We start from the raw sequence: 19,437 nt of genomic DNA, 5'->3' as shown, positions 1-19,437 counted from the left end.
AAAATATTTAGTGCGAGAAATTACGGGCTTAGCGGTTAGGGGGTTAATGCAGTCTCTGAAGGAACTACAAAACCTAAAATGCCTGGTCCCTCATTGTGTTTTCTGGTTTGTCCCATTAATCCCTCAATCGCAACTATTTCCTGTGGACACAACCGCAGAGCACAGTGGAGAAATAAGAACTCAACTCTTCCCAAACTGTAGGCTTTCGGGAATTTCTCACAACTGCAGTGGAAATCAATGGGGAGTTCTAGGTGAGAGGTGTGTAAGCATCCAAGTTTTTTTTTTTCAGAGGTGGCTTTATTTAAAGTTTCAGCATACACAGCAATGTCACTTTAACCCTTTTAGAAAGCACTGACGCAATATAATAAGGTGATTTGTGACTAGCTGCTGGTTGACAAATGATGCTAAAGTGGAACTAATTATCATTTAGGACTAAAGGCTCAATTCACTAAGCTATAAATTATGTCTTGCTTGCCATAACGATTGTTATTTTCAGCTATGTGACTGGTATTTTAAGCTTAAATTGAACGTCATTGCCGAAAATATAGAAAATGGGATTGATATAGCAAAATCAGTTACAGTGGGTAAAGAAAAGAATCACCCCTTCAACATATTCACATTGTGTTGCTTTGCAGCCTAAAATGAACAAACAAAAAAATATTTTATCTAGCTGTATTTACTCAATGCAACTTATAACATCCAAATGAAAAGTATAACGACAGCAGATGAAAAAAATTTGAATCACTAAGATGGATAAAGATAAAAAATAGATTTACCGGCCTTCTCCAGTGCATACCAAACTACAATGTTTATGTGTTCTGTGATCAATGATAACAATTTTGATTAGTTCAGAATAAAAGCAGATTTTTCTGAAGTATTCTAATGATTGGTAGGCCAACCAAAACAAAACTATCAACTTTGGGTGGCAAGATAATGGCCAAAAGATCTCAGGGATTAAGCTGTGTATAGTCAGAAGATGAACTGGTCAGCAGATGGTGTTTTAAAAATTGATAAGATGGATAAAATAAATGTGAAGACTTTATTAGTACAACAGTGACAGTAAAGTCTATGTTTATGAAGTGGAAAGTGTTTGGTCGTACAAGGACCTTCCTCGGATCAGGCCATACCTCCAAACTGGACGGAAGACCAAAGGGAAGGAGGAAACTGGTCAGATAAGCTACCAAGGGACCGGTGGTAACTTTGAAGCAGTTACAAGAATGTATGGCAAAAGACTGATCATTGTGTGCATGTAAAGACAAGATTGTGTATATTATGTATAGTAGGGTCAAGAAAAGACATTTTAAATGTTGCCAAAATGCATCTTGAAAATTCTCAGACTCATTGGAAAAAGATGTCCATATGTGACCAAAATCAAACCATTTGGACACCAAAACACCACAATACATCTGTTGAAAATACAATATGACTCAAAACAAGAACACCATACCTACAGTAAAGTATAGAAGCGGAATGGTGGAATGTAGCAGTGTTTCTTTGCAGCACAGACTGGGGCATTTGTAAGGACAAAATAAAAACTAGGGCAAAATAAGTGGGGAAAACATGCTGCCCTCTTCTAGAAAACTGACAATGGGAGGAAGCGTCAACTTCCAACATGACAATGACATCACACACACAGCAAAAATGACAACACAGTGGCTGAAACAGAAAAAAAATGAATGTCCTTGCATGGCATGATGAGTCCAAGTGTCTTTATTTTAGGATCCAAAGCATCAAAATGTGAACATTGTGAATAGGGTTATTTTTTCCATATCTCACTGCAATGCAAGCAGGCACATCCTACACAGTCATGTAGGATGTGCCTGCTTGCACTACAATGTTACTTTTATTTCATGGGTAATGCAACATTGCTACCACACAATTACAGGAAACTAGATTTCAATAGCAAGGTTAACAGGTATTTGTGAAACTTAGCATGGGTACTAATGGAAAAAATATTAAATACAGATGTAAAAGCCTTTTGGATCTCAGTGCAACAGGAAGAAAAAACACAAGCTAAACAAATAAGCATGCTGATAGTAAATGAGAGTTCTGTAAAAGGAAGATAAATGCAGTGCTTTTTTGCTGACCCTCATAGGCTGGAGGAGAGATCTTCTGAAATTTGTTACTGAATAATCAGGTCTTCTGCTAAACTATATGAAAAACTATGAAAAATCTTGGGGCTGCATTCACACAAAAATACAAACTCTTTTATTTATTTCATCTGTGTATATAGCTGTTCGCCTAGAGTTCAACATTATTTTAGGTGCTAGTAGCATTTAATTACAGAATATTGTATAATGAAATATATGCAATGACATCAACCGCCTCCTAACTTTACAGTCAACAGCCACACCATTAATATGTTTTATGCTATTACATTTGCCCTTGCATTATATCAGGATCCTTAAATTTAGAGCAGCCGCTGGTCTGACATTTCATATAGAAGACTATTTATTTCTTACTTTCACCAAAGCATTAACTTTCCTATCAGCTGACAGAATGGCTAACAAATGGCGCATAGACCGTGCTATTTATTTTACAGTCAAGTTTTTCTCTCTGAGATTGTACTTTTTTTTTTTTTAAAGGGGGCTGTTTTATCATCCATTTCTTTGCAACACCCTCAGTTCCACAGCTTCATGGATTTCATGCATGGCACTGTCCAGCATCTTTTGGGACTACACCTTCCTCAATTCAGTACATAGGCATCCAAGGATACATGTTATAGTAGGGAAAGAAAAGGAAGAACACAAGAGAAAGAAAGAAAGGAGGGTGAAAAGAAGTTATCTCTCAAAGGGGTGGATGGGTTTTTACAATTGGTGCCACTGGAAGAAAGGAGGAAGGGAGGAGAAGCAGCACACTGGAGGCATCAGCATTTTTAACATTTTTTGCTGGCCTCATATGCACAGAGAATGCACATCATGGCAGCTAGGATGGAGCTCTTTTGGTGGCTATGAAGGAGGCTTTCTGCAAAAGAGCGTGAAATTAGGCACACCTAATTGGGTCTAAGTTTGGCACAAAATAAACAGTTTAAATAATAACTTCAACCCATTTCATCTCCTATTTCAAACAAGGTTAAAAAAAAGAAGAGAATCTCCTTTAGTTTTTCATTACTATTCATGTCCATTAGTGGGATTACTATTTACATTCTGTTTATTTAATACGTGTCATAAAGAATAGTTGATGAAGGAAAATCTCTCAATTTAGTATGTTTTAGGCAGGAAAAAAATTGTCCAGAAACACAGACAACATCAAACACTTTCTGTAAAATTTTTAAAATGTTAGTTAGAATCTATAAAAAACTATTCTCAACCAGGGTTCCCCAAAAAGTTTGTAGGGGTTCCTTTGCCAATGCTGACTGGCCTCCATTTATTGATGCCCAAAAAGCCAGTACCTTGACACCAATGATCAGTTTAGCTGAAGCTAAAGGGCACCTGTGAATTAATTTAGGGAGTTCCCAGAGACCACAAAATTATTTTAGGGGGTTCCTCTGGGGTAAAAAGGTTGAGAAAGGCTAGTAAGGGCTCCTACATGGAGGCTCAAGAAAGTGCAACTTTATAGAACTTTTCACTTCTCTAAAAACTGCTACATACCATGTTATATAGAAAAATGAAGGAAGGGACAAAGTAGCTGGGCAATCACAGATAATAAAAAAGACAGTCTCAGAAGGAAAAAGGGGACTGTTTTAGAGAATTTTTCCTGGAGTAGTCACAATTTTAGTGAGGTACATTACAAGAATATAACAAAAACTTTGTGTGAAAGAAAACATTACAAAAATACATTTAAAATACCAACACCTCCCTCCTCCCTCCTGTAAGCTATGGAGGAAGCCAAAGGTAAAAAACTCACAAGAAAGTGCAGGCCCAATCAGCACATTTATATGTGGCATCCATAGCACTGTGGAAGCTATGACTCATTGGGCTGGCTTTTTACAGGCTCATGGGAGAACCTGGGTGATCCAGCATTCTGTCTTCTAGATTCTATCTTTTCGATTCTCTTCTAGATCTTTGAACAACTAAACTTGTCAGACAGAAATGATGTACCTCCAGTTCAAGTACATGGGAGTTAGTTTCCAGCACCTGGGTTTGCTGGGATCGTACACAGAGCTGTGTGTGCAAAGCTCAGTGTACATCCAACAGAAGATTTTAAACAGGCAAGTTAGCATGCTCCTTTTGCAGCAAAGAGCTGTCTATTCACAGAATTTTTTGTTTTAAGGTTTAGTGTCACTTCAATGTGAACATTTGCTTTGCTGTGCGGTTTAAATAAATGAGTTTTCTGCATTGCAATGCATTTAGTTGCATGCCATTGAGTTGAAAGTTCTTAATAGCTCCAAGCCTGTTCATAAATCCAGTATAACCAAAAGCAAGCTATTCCATTCTCCTAAGATAGAGACATCTAAGACACAGAGGGATTTTTTTTATTTATGTATTTATGATGGATAGATAAAAGTGTTCCGGAAAATCACAGGGCAATAAAATATTCAGCAGAGGATGTGATCTAATTACTCGGCCCGTATAAATTCTTTAGTGAATATTTGGCTCCCTAAAGGGAGTCTGGAGGCCATATCTTTGTAATAAGAAAGCTTGTGGCTACACATTACTGGTCTGTGTGAAATATGCAAACTGAGTCCCAAGACAGCCCAAGGCAAGATAGATGGAAAGAAACAAGGTATAGCCATATTTGCAACTCTGTGTATACTGAATTGATTTCAATTTTTAGACCTTGTAGGAAGATTATACCATAGACACACATAAAAGGAGCTGATATCACAAACACAGATGGATGAGGCAACCATATACCTTTTCTGATGTATCTCTTGTGCTTTTGAGATAACAACCTGTAATGTTGTATAGCCTTCACGTCTTTATTTAAGTCTACCCATTTAAAAGCTTTGGTTCCCTACACCCTGAAAGTTATTTCAAAGGTTCCCCAATGTTAAAATGGTTGAGAAAGGCAGATATAGAATTTTGTTAATTTTTTTTTCAAAAAAATATTATATATATATATATATATATATATATATATATATATATATATATATATATATAATATCTTCTAAAAATATTACAACTTTTATGAAACTTCAGAGGGGTGACTTCAAGCATGACCCTTTGTGACCAGATCCAATTGGTTCCAATTAAACTTCATCAAGTTGTACATAGGAGCCCAGGCAATTAATATTTCACATCAAACATATTTTCCATGTTTGATGTTCTGAGGTTTTCAATGACAGCTGAGCCTATCACATGTAATTGTATCTCTCATTTATTCCCCTGGTGTCGCCATAGTAACAGGCAAATAGGGAATAGGTACGCAGAAATATAGTAGGCCCTAAACCTGACTCCTCCAATATCAGGTAAATACCTCCATCATTATGTTTATGGGGACACAGGTGTACCTAATATCGTTGTTGCTGAACTGGCACCTCTTAAATAACATACAACATTCCATATTAGAATATGTTTATATTGCTTTAGTTCCAGGCAAATAAAAGTAAAAATCAAAAGGGAATGACATTTAAATTTAAAAAAAATATTATGCAAACAAACAGCTTTTAAAACATATCTAATTCCCAACAAAATGTTATATATGGCTGCCTTCTTTTTTTTTACGTTCGACAACTTAATTTTATGACCTAAGATGTTTGAATACAGAGATTTGGCCAATCCAGTTGTAAATAACAATGATGGTATGGTACAGATTTTCCTGCAGTATGTGGGGTAAACACATAACTGTATGTATATGTAAGCACAGTTTATGCCTCAAAAATATTTTACTGTCTGGTCAGAATATGTAAATACTTTTGTGTGCAGAGTCTGGGCACAGGTTCAATTTTCAATAATATTCTTGCGGGGTAAGTGTTACAAATAGAATGCGTAGGCTGCATGTGTTCTTCTGCGAATCTCAAAGCTCTATATATTTGCAACTTCAGGAGCTTCTGTTATCAGAGCTGGATTTATTTTTTTTCTCCCCTAGGCCAGCTTGCTTGTGCTGCCTTCCCCAATACTAGTCACCTTCAAACATAAAGAATTGCAAGCCGGCAGGTTCGTTGTTGAACAAGGGACAAGCTATGTTTCTTCTGTAATAAAACAACAAGACTTGCAAATAGATCCAAATAGATCCAAATAAGTTCACTCAACTTTCCTCACTCTGTTGCAAGTGCTGATATCTTCACCCAGCCTTTTTAGGTTTCATATGTCTTGATTTGCTGGGCAGAAATGACATAGCCCCCGCACATGCAAGTTCATTCCAGGCAGCTAGCTATTCTAGGATGGTACGCTGAGCTGCACTTGTGAAGATCATAGAATCTTATATATAAAATATTCATCATAAAGATAGGGAACAAGCAGGTAAGTTTGTAGAAGGGAAAGGAAGTGAGAGGGAGATAAGATGGGGAGGGGGACAAAAGGGTTGGGGTTATGGATATGGAAAAAAGGGTATGGAGATGGAGGAAAACAAAGAGAAGAGTGGGGAGAGAGGGAGGGAGAGAGAAAGGAAGAGAAATAGCGAGAGAGAGAGGAAGAGAGAGAAATGAGCGAGCAAGAGAGAGAAATAGGGACAGCAAGGAAATGAGGAGTATGAAGGACAGAGAAAACACAAAAGACCTATTATAAAAATCACAGCAGCCTGCCATTCAAGATTCACACCCACCACCAATCCCACTAACCCACAAACCTATCCGATGGAGAAAAGGCAGTACTCCACTAAATGTTTCTGTACAATTGTGGTATGGTTGTTATCTGGAGCCACGGCTGCATTCATTGAGAAGATCCCTGGGCACTAGAGGTTAACCTCAAGTGCCCCGGGATTGCAGTGGATTCTCAGAGCTGCAATCATTTTTGCAGCTCTGGGAATCCTGTTTGCGATCCCCGGCACTGGAGGTCAAATGGGGACAGGTATCCCCATTCAAAACCTCTAGTGCTTCCTGATTGGCTGAGGAAAGCTCAGCCAATCAGAGAGAACAAGAGGTTTAGAATGGGGAAGCTTGTAACCTATTAAACCTCTAGTGTCGGTGATCGCACACTAAGCTGATCAATGATCGATCAGCGAATTTACACCGGCCATTCTCGCTTACAATTTCGGTAAGTGAGAAAGGCCAAATTCGCAGCGAGATCGAGTTTTAAAAACTCGCTCATCCCTAGTTCCCAAAGACCATTGCATAATGACCTTTCCTTGTGTCCTACAACACAGAAGGAACATTCCAACTCCAACCTAATAATGGACTGGAAGTTTCAGCATAATAAGGATTACAATGAACAAATCTTTTTTCTCTATCATAAACTGAACTTTGAGGCTGTTAAACTAAGCTTTTAATACCATATGTCTCTTCATTAGATGCCTAGTGATGAGGAATGAACACACACAGAGTTGTAAACTTGTGAAAAGCATTACGTGAGGGAATAGTTATATAGCAACCAATAGAGGATTCAATTTAATGAGCCATATCAACAGAGCATTAATAGGATCTCCCAAAATGTTTTGTCATTGCGGGAGTGAGGAATAACAGCTACGGTGATTAAGTGAAGAATCAATTACTCTAGAATATTTAATAATTTGTATGTATGAGGCAAAGCAATGACAAAGTGACTCTGACAGTGGTTGTAAATGAGTAATTTCCACTTTGCAGGTCGTACATTTATAAGTTGAATTGGGTCACCTTAGCGTAGCTCAAGGTAAAACAGTTGGATGCATAAACATTGTCCATACTAAGAAGAAAAGTTGTAAGCTAATAATGTATAGTAGGATAATAGATTTATTTAAAATTTAAACTTGTTTTTTGCTGTCAATAATGACATGAATACTAATGAATACTATTCCTTAGATGTGGAAGCTACATTAGTTTTCTTGTTTAGGCTTTTTTACTGTTTTTTTACTCATTTTCTGTTTTTGGATGGGTATGCTAACTACTTTGTCCATCTATGAATGGAGCCATGATTGCCACCCAGGTTCCTCCGATTGGGCGATACATAGGTTAAGAAGTTTACAGAAGACAACTTAGAAGACATAAGAATGTTTGTACTTTCAGAGCAAAGAAGTTGCAATATTTTGTAATTTTGTTAGTGCATTTACATAACCTTTGAATAACTTTTATAAGTGTGCATTGTGGTGCCTACAGCAACCTAGGGGAGAAAGTACAGGGTTGACCTATTGGGGTGACTATGGTCATTAAGTGGATCAGCAATCTAGACAATGGAGCTAAATGACATTTGAAAAGGAAAGTTTAGTCGTTTGAGGTCTGATCAAACATTTTAAAAGTTTGAAAACTTTTGAAATTAATTTTTTTAATGAAAGTTAAATTGTGTTAAATTGTACATGGATTTGAAAAGCTCCTACCAACCCTCATAGTGTTCATAATTACAGTGGAGTTGAGGACCCATCTTTGGTATGGAGTCTCCATGGGTTTAGATAAAATATGATAATTGTCTGTGTTAAAGGAGGGGTTATATTGTTCCCAAGCTGAGAGAATTGGCGGTTGGGGGCAATTCATATCAGGTGGAAGCAGACTACATGTGTAATTGGGGTGCCTTCGAGACCCAGCAACCTGTACGGATAAGTTGACAGTCTGTGTTGGGGCTTGTGAGGTTAAGGGTAAATTATTGTTATTTATTGTTAAGTTGTGTTTATATTAGTGGTATTTTGTTAACACTTTGTTATAGTATTTATGAAGACAGAATTATGATAAGATTGTTGTAATAAAACTCCTTCAGGTCATTTAACCAAAATTATGGTGTGTTTATTGGTTGGGAGGCGGTTGAAAATATGAAGGTGGGATGGTTGGTTGGTTAGAGGTCAGCCTGTCACAGTCACATTCACAGTCATGAATATTCTTTTGCTGGGAGATGAACAATCATTTAGGCTGAAACTAGCAACATCAATTTTTTTAAATATGCAGATACTAGACGATTGACAAATGTGTCTGAGTTCAGTTTGTAAAGTGTTTGGTGAATGTCCTACAAAGTTGGGTGAGCATTCTTTGAAGATAAACAAACCTGATGTTCCAGCCAAACTCCAAAAGTCTATAAAAGGGTAATCTTCCACCAGGAATAATTGTGTTTAAAGCTATTTTCTCTTCTGAGTGAATTTTCTTAAGCTATTTTCTCTAGGATTGAATACCCTAAGAACATTCACTGAGAATGAGAAAATACCCTAAGGAACAAGATCCAATAAGAAGAGGAAATAACAATTTAATTGTTTAAGTAAAAAATTTGTCTCACATAGACTTCAATATGGTTTGAGTTGAACTTAAAAGAATGGTTGTCTAACTTTAAAGAACCTTTATCCAATAAACTATTAACAGAAAAACCAATGCACCAACCTGTATATTAATACTCACCATTGAAGTACACTTGATTTGACCTAAAAATGTTTTATTCCTACTCAAAAAAAAATAGCTATGTGGTTAGGGGTAGGAAAGACATTGAGTGTTGATAAATTGGGGTTGATTTGCTAAGGGAGTTTAGGCTGCTTACATAGCAAAGTGAATTTTTATTTTTACTTGTATGCACTGGGATGGCAGAAGTCAGCAAACCTTCACCTCATTCACTAAACTAAGTGAATTATTTCTAGCAGAATGCGCAGGAGATAAAATGATCACATCATATCTGACCTCCCTCTGCAAAAAAACAAAACAAAAAAAAAACAACAAAAAAAAAAACTTTTTGTGACTTAGAATTTGTTAGATGTGGGGGCTGCATTTATTGTCATCTGTTAGTAGCACACTTTCAGTCCTAGGGGGATAATTCTCCCTACTGTATCTGGACAGCAGAAACAAGACAGGACTACAGGATCTTGCCCTTCTCTTTTTTTCTATAACATAGAGGGCTTTAAGTTTCAGCCATAGGATTCCCTATTTTTTTTTTTGAGGGGAGCTATCATTAATTGGGTCCAAGATTTACCAGACCAAAAAGGATCAATTAATTATGTTAGGGATTAAATATTATTTTACATATTTATGTCAGTGTTATCACTTGACTGGGTCTACTTTTTTGTGCAAGTTTTTGAACTGCAGCACTTGTTGCCACTGCCCTCATTCACACATATAGCATGACATCTGGATCTACTGCAGATAACAAAGTAATATCTCTGTGCCAGATACATTTCCACAATTCTTTTCTAAAACCATCAACCCAGAAATGATAATAGCCACCTATACCAATCTTTTTCATTTTACTTGACAAACTGAATGGGAGATTGAGTGTCTGACACCTAAATTGTGTGACCTTTGTATCCGCAAACTAAAAATTGCCAGAGATTCTTTATACTGCAGTCCAAAATCTAAATGTGCAGTGAAACACATTACTTTTGTGTTAGAACACATTTTGAAAAATGAAACAGAACAAACAAATAATAATCACTTAACAACAGTAAAATATATGTTGACATTTTATCGAAAAAGAAGGTTTGGGGGATTGAGTGCCTGTGCAACTAACAGACAAAATAACAATAAGGGTGCTAATAGGTGTAGAATCAAATGATTTACCCAAGGCTGGAAGGGCCTCCGGGAGCAAATAACACAACGTTAATGTGAAACTAAAAATGTCCTCATGGAATTTTATTAGACAAAGCTTGTGTTTGATTGTTTGGAGAACTTTACTGACCTGATTATTGGCACTAGTGCCTAAAGAGTTTAGAATAGAATACTATGGGTTCTTTTTATGCATTTTTTCACCCAAAACTGGCACTTTTTTATTTAATTATACATTGGGATTAAAAATGCATGAGTTGTGAGTAAAAGTTGATTTTTACACATTTAATGTGAAACATTTAAAAAATAGATGTACTTAGAAGAAACTCCGGAACAAATAACTGCAGTACAGATAACATGTAAATTAAAATATATGTATATATATATATATATATATATATATATATATATATATAAAAATACAATCTGTGTGTCTAAAACACAATGAAAATACAAGTTGTTTTCTGAAGTTTAATGCCCATCTAATATTTAAATGTAAGAATGCAATTACACCATAACAAATTCTGAAGCAAAATACGCATGGTATTGAATTCCATTTTTGCAAGCTAACAATGATAATTATAACTTTGGCCACCAACCACTAATAAGACCTGTGTATGGTTATCCATTAAAACAATTTTAAGAATTTTAAAGGAGGACTTAACTTACCTCTTCTCACTTCATCACCAACACTGATATCTTCATCCAATTTTCTTCCAAGTTTGTCTACAGCCATTTTCATAACTAGTTAAACTGGAATGATGCATATTTTGTGCATGCACATTAGAGTTCCAGCAACCAACTATGCTGGGGTTAAACACTGAGCAGTGCACATTGTAGACAAGACTGGAAGCAGACAGTTAAGTCTGTTTTAAGTTTTATTGCAAAAGAGATTTCACCTGTCTTTTTGCAATCATTAACAGACCTGTTCTCATTTTTTGCCATTTTAGTATAGTTCTGCCACAATACTCTAAAATATTCTGAAAATGATGCAATAAAATATAAAAGAATCAATGAAACAGCCCATAAGCTATTTTTACTAAATTTCTACAATCAAAATGTACATGAATGACTTAATGTTTATTTAAATACTAGAAGCTCATAATACCATTTATTTACAGCTTCTTATATTTTACTCTACGTTTAAAGTTATTTATACTGTAGATTACTGGAACTCAGCCCGTAATTCTTCCCCCTTCTCCTTCCACAATTTTCCCTTTTCTTTCTTTTTCTTTGCCTTTCACATTTCGAAACAACATATTGATCCCTAGAGTAGCTCTCAGTGTGCTGACTACAACCCCGTCCAAAGGAAACTTCATTGTTTATCACTACCCAACCTTTGACTTATTTAAGTCCTGCAGCTATTCTTTTCTCTAATCACTTGAATGATTCACACTTGCTATAACTGTTTACACAACATATGTTTCCTAAGCCTTTCTGAGCCTTGTTTAACATGTCTTTCCTCCAGTTTATATTTCTTATTTGCTATCGAAATGTAAAGTTGAACTTCAGGCAAATAGAAAAATACACATCTACACAACAAAACATGTATTTGTAAAGTGATAGTTCAGTCTGGCATAACCTATAATAAAAACTTGACTGTTATCCTGCATGTATGTGTCACACATTTATGTCATCCATGTTAAACAACGCAATCACCTTTCCAATTTTACAGTATAATAGTGCTGGAAGCTACCATATTGCATGGTTACATTATATCCTGTAGGCAGAGCTGTACATGTAAGAAATAAAGCATTTTGTTATTGCATTCCTCACTGCCAGTCGTCCTGGTTTGTCTGCACTGCAATTGGAAGCTTATCTTTTCCTCTCTATATGGCAGAGATGAGAAATGAAAACTAACTAAACTCTGTTTTTAAAAGTAATAATGGTGTGGAAAATCTATAGGTACACAGTGGAAATCTTGACTTTAGTTCTGCTTTAATAGTTGTAATTGTTTTTTTCGTGAAAGGAAAAAGTAGGACCATCTTTCCAAATTCAGATATATATATACTCCAGACTCTTTATTCCAACTTTACTTCTTGTGATAGCCTCGAAGCTGACATTCTGCTTACATTGTACTATTCCTGGTTCTTCCATTGCTCTTTCATCAACATTCAATATAAATAAAACCTGTTTTCATTACCTTTTGTGATCTAGTGATGTCAATGCAGCAGATTATGGCTTGAAAAAGGGGCTAGAAGGGACAAAACTTACTAAAAACAGGAAGCTATCGTAAAACCCCCATAGGAGGCTCCATGATTAAAATCTAATAAATAAAACAGGTGGACCAGGGTCAGTAAAGCCACAAAGTGAAGGCTAGGTCAGGGGTCGGCAAACTCCGGCCTTTCGGCCAGATAGGGCCTAGCCAGTCGTTCGTTTTGGCCTAAACACCCCCTGGCTGATCCGGCCTATTGCGGGCCGGTAACCCATGGCTCCAGAGCCGCAGGATGCCAGCCGGATCTGCCAGGGGGCGTTAGGCGGCTCCAGCACTACCAGAGCTCCGGTGCCACCCCCTTGCAGTTGCTCCCGTATTTACCGCAGCAAGTGTTGATACTTCCGCCGCCGCGGTAAATAGGGAAAGCTCCCTGAAGGTAAATCCCTCCCCTCCACAATGAATACGAAGGAGAGGGATTTCACTTCAAGAGGCGTTCCCTGGTAATGGGCGGAGCCATTAGGGCGGGACTCAGAGTCCAGCCTAATGTACTCCCGCCCACCCCGGAAATGGCCTAGTGGCCATAAAAGATTCCCTACCCCTTGGCTAGGTAATGCTAGATGTCCTCCATCCAGAAAACAATGTATGTTCTATCTGATCAGCAGCAGCCTTTATTGCACAATATAAAACTGAATATTTTGGCAGTGTCTAGTGAAATCAGAATAAACAATTTCAGTACACAAAAGGCCTTTATACACCTATGCAAGATGGAAAGTACTGTGGTAGGTAAGTTTTAAGTAGACCACTGTTCTTCTTCCCAGGTACCCTCAACTCAATCTGCTATTCAGCAATATATCCAGTATTAAATCTTACCTTAGAAACCAAATCCTTCTTCCCATACCGAAGCTCTTTTAGCTGGGCCTGTATACGTTTTGACTACAAAATGAAAAAAAATAGCATCATCAATAAATCAGATTTCCTGTAAACATAAATATAGATATACCATTCACTGTAACAAGCGGTCAAGTTTCCCATCAACCAACATATACAATCATCTTAGCAACATGACTTTCATTTGAAAAACGAAAAGTAATATTGCTCTGACAATATTTCATTTGAGTATTAGAAATTCATAGACACAAGAATGAATGAATAGCTAACAGTAGAGTGACAAATTCTCTCTATTCAGTGCTGTCTTCATGGAAAGATTTCTCAATAATTTATATGCTAATAGAAATGCACTGGCTTATCAGAACTATGATCTAGTAGTTGGATTTGGTATAACAATGGTTTCTTCTTTATGCTGGAGATTTTAGATATAAGAACATCCTGTGAGTCAATAAAGAATTATGAGTTGAAAGCTTTATTTATGTAAAGTATTATCTCCTTGCAAAGCCTGTTAGACCTCTCACATAGCCGTATTCAATAAACATTTGGCATGGGGGCTAAAGAATCTCCAACACACTAAAGACTAATGTGTCCCAGATAAGTCATCCTCATTGGAGTTCCATCTGCCCCCCTTACATATCTACAAGACATAATAGTAAAAAGCTGATGGCAATGGGTGAAACCAAAAGGTGGAGCGGAGACTAGACATCTTGCATATACAGAAGCAGATGCACAAGATTTGTTAGCCACTGTGGCTTTGATAGAGGTATATAGAGCCTGCAACTCATAGTTAGATTTGATATACCAGTTTACCAAGTGATACCATATACCAAGTGATAACACTAACATAAAAAGTTGAAGGCTTTATTTATGGAAGGGCTTATCCTTCTGCAAAGCCTGGTATACTTTATCACACACAATTATTATTTTTTATTAAAGATTATTGAATGAGGAATTGTGGCTAAAAATTCTCCCATACACAGGATGCTGAAGTGTGTCAGACACCTCAACCCCATTGGAGTTCCATCTGCCAGCCCCCATATCATAACATAGTAGTGATTTGGAGGCTGATGGCTAATGGATGGAACCAAGAGTTGAAGTGGAGACCAGACATCTGACATTCACAGAAGCAGATGCTGAGGATTTTTTAGGACACTGTATGGGATGGGATGAGGGTAGGACCTCCCACTCATTGAAGGCTGATGTACTTTCACGAGCTGATTTTTCTTAAGAACATTTTTCAAATCCCCTCAGTTTGTCTTTATCGAGAGATTAGAAAAAGATTATTAATTTCTAAAAGTTTACATTTGTCATGCATTTTAATTGCACAAATTATCTACATTTCGTAATGTTACACAATAGATTTTACTTTCCTTTCATAATATTAGTAGTTTATATTGGTTAGCATTACAAACTCAGATACATATCATCAGGAAAGTGACCGGGGAAGATATTTTACATTCTTGGCCACTGTGGATGAGAACATAGACCAGGGGTCAGCAACATTTACTATCAAGGAAGCCAGTTTTCCCCCTCTTCCACTAAAAAAATAGTCTGGAGCCGCAAAACATAACAAAGCTTATAAACTTTTAAAAGTTTTAATCTTTTTTTTAATTTTAGCTGTTACAACAACAAAATACAACAAACAGAAGTGCAGTGTGCATGTGTAGGCCTACTTTGAACCGTAGAGCGGAGTTCGTATTATCTGATGATGCCTTAGAGATAAAACTTTAGAGGGTGTTAGCCACAGGTGTCCTCTACCTGCTCCAATAATTTTGTTCCCTTGTACCCCTGTTCCAGAGAAATTGGGGTTCAGGTTCTAGATGCCTCCACCAATGTGTAACAGGGTAGATTTTTTTGATGGACGGAATTTTTTATTTTATGACGATGGCCTAATGATGAAATTTTAGGGGATGTTAGCCACAGATGTCCCCCACTTGCACCTATATTTTGTTCACCTCTCCTCCGCGTTCCTGGGGAACTTAGGGTTCAGGTGCTAGAAGCCTCCAGCAATGTGTAACAGGGTAGATTATTTTATGGGCAGAGTTCTTTTTGTTCTGACTATGCCTTAGCGATGAAATTTTACAGGGTGCAAATTTTTTAAATTCGGTCTTATGGCGAATTGGGCCGTTCTCGCTTACCAAACACGTAGGCTAGAACGGCCATTGTAAATTCCACTGGCGAGACCGAATTTTTGAGACCTGCAATCAGAGGAGTGGCGCTATCAGAGGAGCGATAATCCTCCTCTCAGTGAGAGATCCCCGGGCACTACAGAGGACTTAAGTTATTTTAGGGGTTAGCCATGTCAAAATAGTCAGGAACACTGCTCTACACACCTTCATTTGTGCTGCTTTACCTTGTTTATTAAAGCTTTCCAAGAGTGGAGCAGATAGACCACCGTGGGAGAACCTGGGTGATCCAGCAAATCTTGACGTTCATAAAAATCATTTGCTATCAGTTTGCAAATGTTTTCAAACTTGGACCAGATCAATTCTAGGTTTGTCGGGTCATCCAGGTTCTCCCATGAAAGTCTATCTTTTCAAGTGTTGTAGAATTGTAATAAGTCAGGCCCAGCATCACTTTAAATGTCAGGATATCAAGTTTTTAGTTTAGCCGGTATAATTAGACTAAAGAACAGCCTGGAGTGGCCGAGTGAAAGGAGGTGGGTGGAAGGCAGCCATGACCAGGGAGCTAAGGAAAGCATAGGGAGTTTGGAATAAAAGGAAGTTTTTGATTATTTGAAGAAGGTAGTTGAAAAATTGCAAGTTTAAAAAATAGGGAGGAGAAAGTAGGGGTTAAAAAAAGGAGAAAAGAGGAAGTAGGGGGAAGTTTTAGGAAAGTCAAGGCACAAGCTTCCCTTCCATCCACCCTATGTGCTAGGTGACGGGTTGGAGGTGGATTCCAGAGAGGACATCTTTAATCAAGTTTAGCTGAAGGAAGAACCATCAGAGGTATGAAATCTTCAAAAGGTTTGGTTAATTGGGACCATCTTTTAAGGAGGGGCTGCCAGTAGTATACGTGTTCCCAAGCCTGTGAGTTCTGTGGCACAGAAGTGCAAGAACAGAAGTGACGGTTGTTGGGAGCTTTTCCCAGCGGTTTAGTGTCAATATGGCAATTCCCCACCAAATAAATCTGTTAGTGCCACGTTTGGTGGGAAAATGGGGAAGGGTGGAGGTAAGGAAGGACATAAGAGTGGTAAGTATTGTGTGAGCATCCTAGCTACCTGGGTCAAAACCAATGGAGAGCAATTAGGAGTAAAAGTGCAATGAAACCTACCTGCATTTATAAAGCAAAATAATAAGAACTCCCCAAAAGAGGAATCAGAATATAGCAGAATAAAAGTCCATATATGGCAAAGAGAGTGATTATTTTAGCTGGGGTCCTGGACCATGCTACCCCATTTAAAAATATCTTGAACATTCGTTGCAGATATGTACTTACTTTCTAAAAGTGTTTGCCTTTAAGCAGAGATTTGTGTCAATGTCAAAAAAATGGGGCACATTTACCTCCTTGTTCTTTTACAATGCAGTACTTCAACATCAAACAGAGGAATGTCATGTCTGATAAACTATGCATTATCTATATTTTCATTCAGAATCTCTAGGTCAAATTCCTTCATTAACATTTCATTTAGCACTTAACCATTTAAAGAATGCTTACTCACTTCTTCAGCACGGAGACCACAAAGCTTGTTTCCAGATAGAAGTTTGTTTTTCAGGCTTTTATTCTGATTGACAAAAGAGAAAAAGTTACACCACTTGTGATATGTAAAGCTTCTAGGCTTTCTGTATGTTAAAAAACACTAATGAATACAATTATGCATTTATAAAATATACAAAATAATTTTAAATGAAATTCAAGTAAATACCCAGATATGACATAGTTTTAAGCCTCTGCACAGCATCATTCAGAAAAGGAAAGTGAGCAATACAAGTAGCCAAGCACATGGTTTGAAAACACATGTACTAAAAGAAGTAAGCGGCAGGAGACAGGATGACCTTATCATTAGGATGAAATTACGAAATACAAGATGTTCCTTTAGCAAAATGAATTATTACCTTCAAAGAGTCATTTCAATTAGTATAGCAGATAGGGTAAAGCATTGCAAACTTCAAACATCTATTCATGTGCAAGCAAAAATCATTTATTTTGCACACTTTCTTTTTTTCACTACATTTACCAAGCTTGGTAAAACTATTACAATATTTATATCATTTATATATTTATATATTGTGTTTCTGTTCACCTAAAGTTCCATTTAATGCATGTAATAAACCTGTATCAGCCTGAATAAACCTGAATATGGGATATTCTCCAAGTAAAATCATTGACATATTCCCAGAGGTTGGACTAAGTCGTCACCCTTCAAGTCTAAGTCGAGTCCCAAGTCATTGACACCAAGTCCTAAGTCAAGTCCCAAGTCACCAAGAATTCTTACAAGTCGAGTCCCAAGTCAAGTCACCTAATTTATCTCCATTTGTCCCCATATAGAAGTCCAAGTCGTGAGATTTGAGTTCCAATCTCTGCGTATTCCCCATTAAAAGAAAGGTCACTCCAATAATAAAAAACAAAACAAAAAAAAACAACTAGTAACAAGTGATTATCTATTATAAAATAGGCAATTGTCTTTAAAGACTGTTTTAATTAATTAAACCTTGGGGATGAAACACTGGCAATGCAAAGAAAGAATGTGAGCTGGCAGCCTTGTGATTCAAGTTACTTTTGACCAATTTGAGATCTAGACCGCTGTGCAGATTCCTGCTAAAGTTAAATCCCATTTAGGCAGTTTGTCCCAGGAGACAGTAAAACAAGGTTGCCAACGTTACACGATATAAACCTGTGGTAAGAGCTTTGTATCCTTGCCCACTCTAACCTGAATAAACCTGCATTAAAATGATCACAGATGGAACCTTTTTACAAATATATTAGGGCTCTTTCATACTTCAGTAAAAAATAAGGGCACTTTGCAGGCTGTTCTAACCCCTGAATCAGATTATTCTGAAGCTAAGATGTAAGCACTGTATGTTTTTTGGTGCATGACTGCATGCAGTATGAGATAAGTTAGCAGAACTCAGTTAATTAGCAGAACAGCTTCTTTTGGAGTTTAGGCTAATGTAATGCATAGGGGTTAATTATTGGGGAGGGTTATGATTTTGAAAGCTCACTTTAGGTGTTGTGTTGGCGGGGATTTAAAGCTTATGTGTATGCTTGGGATTAAAAATCAAACTTTCACATCATATGCACTCTGCATAATAAAAAAAAAGTTTCTTTAAAAAATAAAAGATGCTAATTCCTTTTAAAAAAGTTTTTATACAGTAGTCAAGTGACCTCCATTCAGTTTCTTCTATATAGTGATGGGCCTAATTACACCACAATAGACCAAATGAGTTGTGCCTCCCAATAATTGAGGAGGTGCATTGGCAGGCTATTCAAAAATAAATTGTTACTGCATTGCATGAACAAGTGTAACATGTTACTGCCTTGCAATGGTGTAAACGTGACCTTGGAATAATATTGCTTACCTCAAAAGGAGAGCAAAGAAACAAATAAATGGACATGGTTATACTGAATAGTAATGGGGCAGTAAAATAATAATTTAAGTGGAGATTCAGATTTCTATGGCCACTAGCAATTTTGTCAGTGAATTACTTACAATTTTGCACCACTCCAACTTCAAAGAAATTGCACTTACAATGGGCACTATTTAGTGTTCAGCACAACAAAATATTCCATTTGGAAAATACCTTTACAATTGAAGGAAGCAGAAAAGTGTTTGTTATACAGGGTGCTTATCATCAAATTACAGAGCAATTTCAGAAGCTTTCTTAGAAGGTACTGAATAGTCCAGAACAGGATCTACAATATAGATACTTATCTACAGCTGGCATGCAAGCTATGCATCTGGTAATAAGTGTAAAACAACAGAGAACCAGCC

The 19,437-nt window shown here is 37.0% G+C and overlaps 1 protein-coding gene across 1 annotated transcript in view; it reads right to left on the bottom strand.

Moving 5' to 3' along the window:
• The window catches only part of LUZP2 (leucine zipper protein 2), a 338,727-nt gene that overhangs the window by 68,230 nt on the left and 251,060 nt on the right, over positions 1–19,437 (bottom strand). Inside the window, exons 6-7 of the mRNA XM_072422800.1 lie at positions 17,167–17,229; positions 13,488–13,550 (exon numbers count right to left, since the gene is read on the bottom strand). Coding sequence (XP_072278901.1) covers positions 13,488–13,550; positions 17,167–17,229 — 126 coding nt within the window. The remainder of the gene's footprint in view (positions 1–13,487; positions 13,551–17,166; positions 17,230–19,437) is intronic.

Source organism: Pyxicephalus adspersus, chromosome 9, assembly GCF_032062135.1.
Source record: "Pyxicephalus adspersus chromosome 9, UCB_Pads_2.0, whole genome shotgun sequence".
NCBI lineage: Eukaryota > Metazoa > Chordata > Amphibia > Anura > Pyxicephalidae > Pyxicephalus > Pyxicephalus adspersus.
The sequence above is the reverse complement of the archived record's forward strand: the minus strand, read 5'-3'. Positions and strand labels throughout refer to the sequence as shown.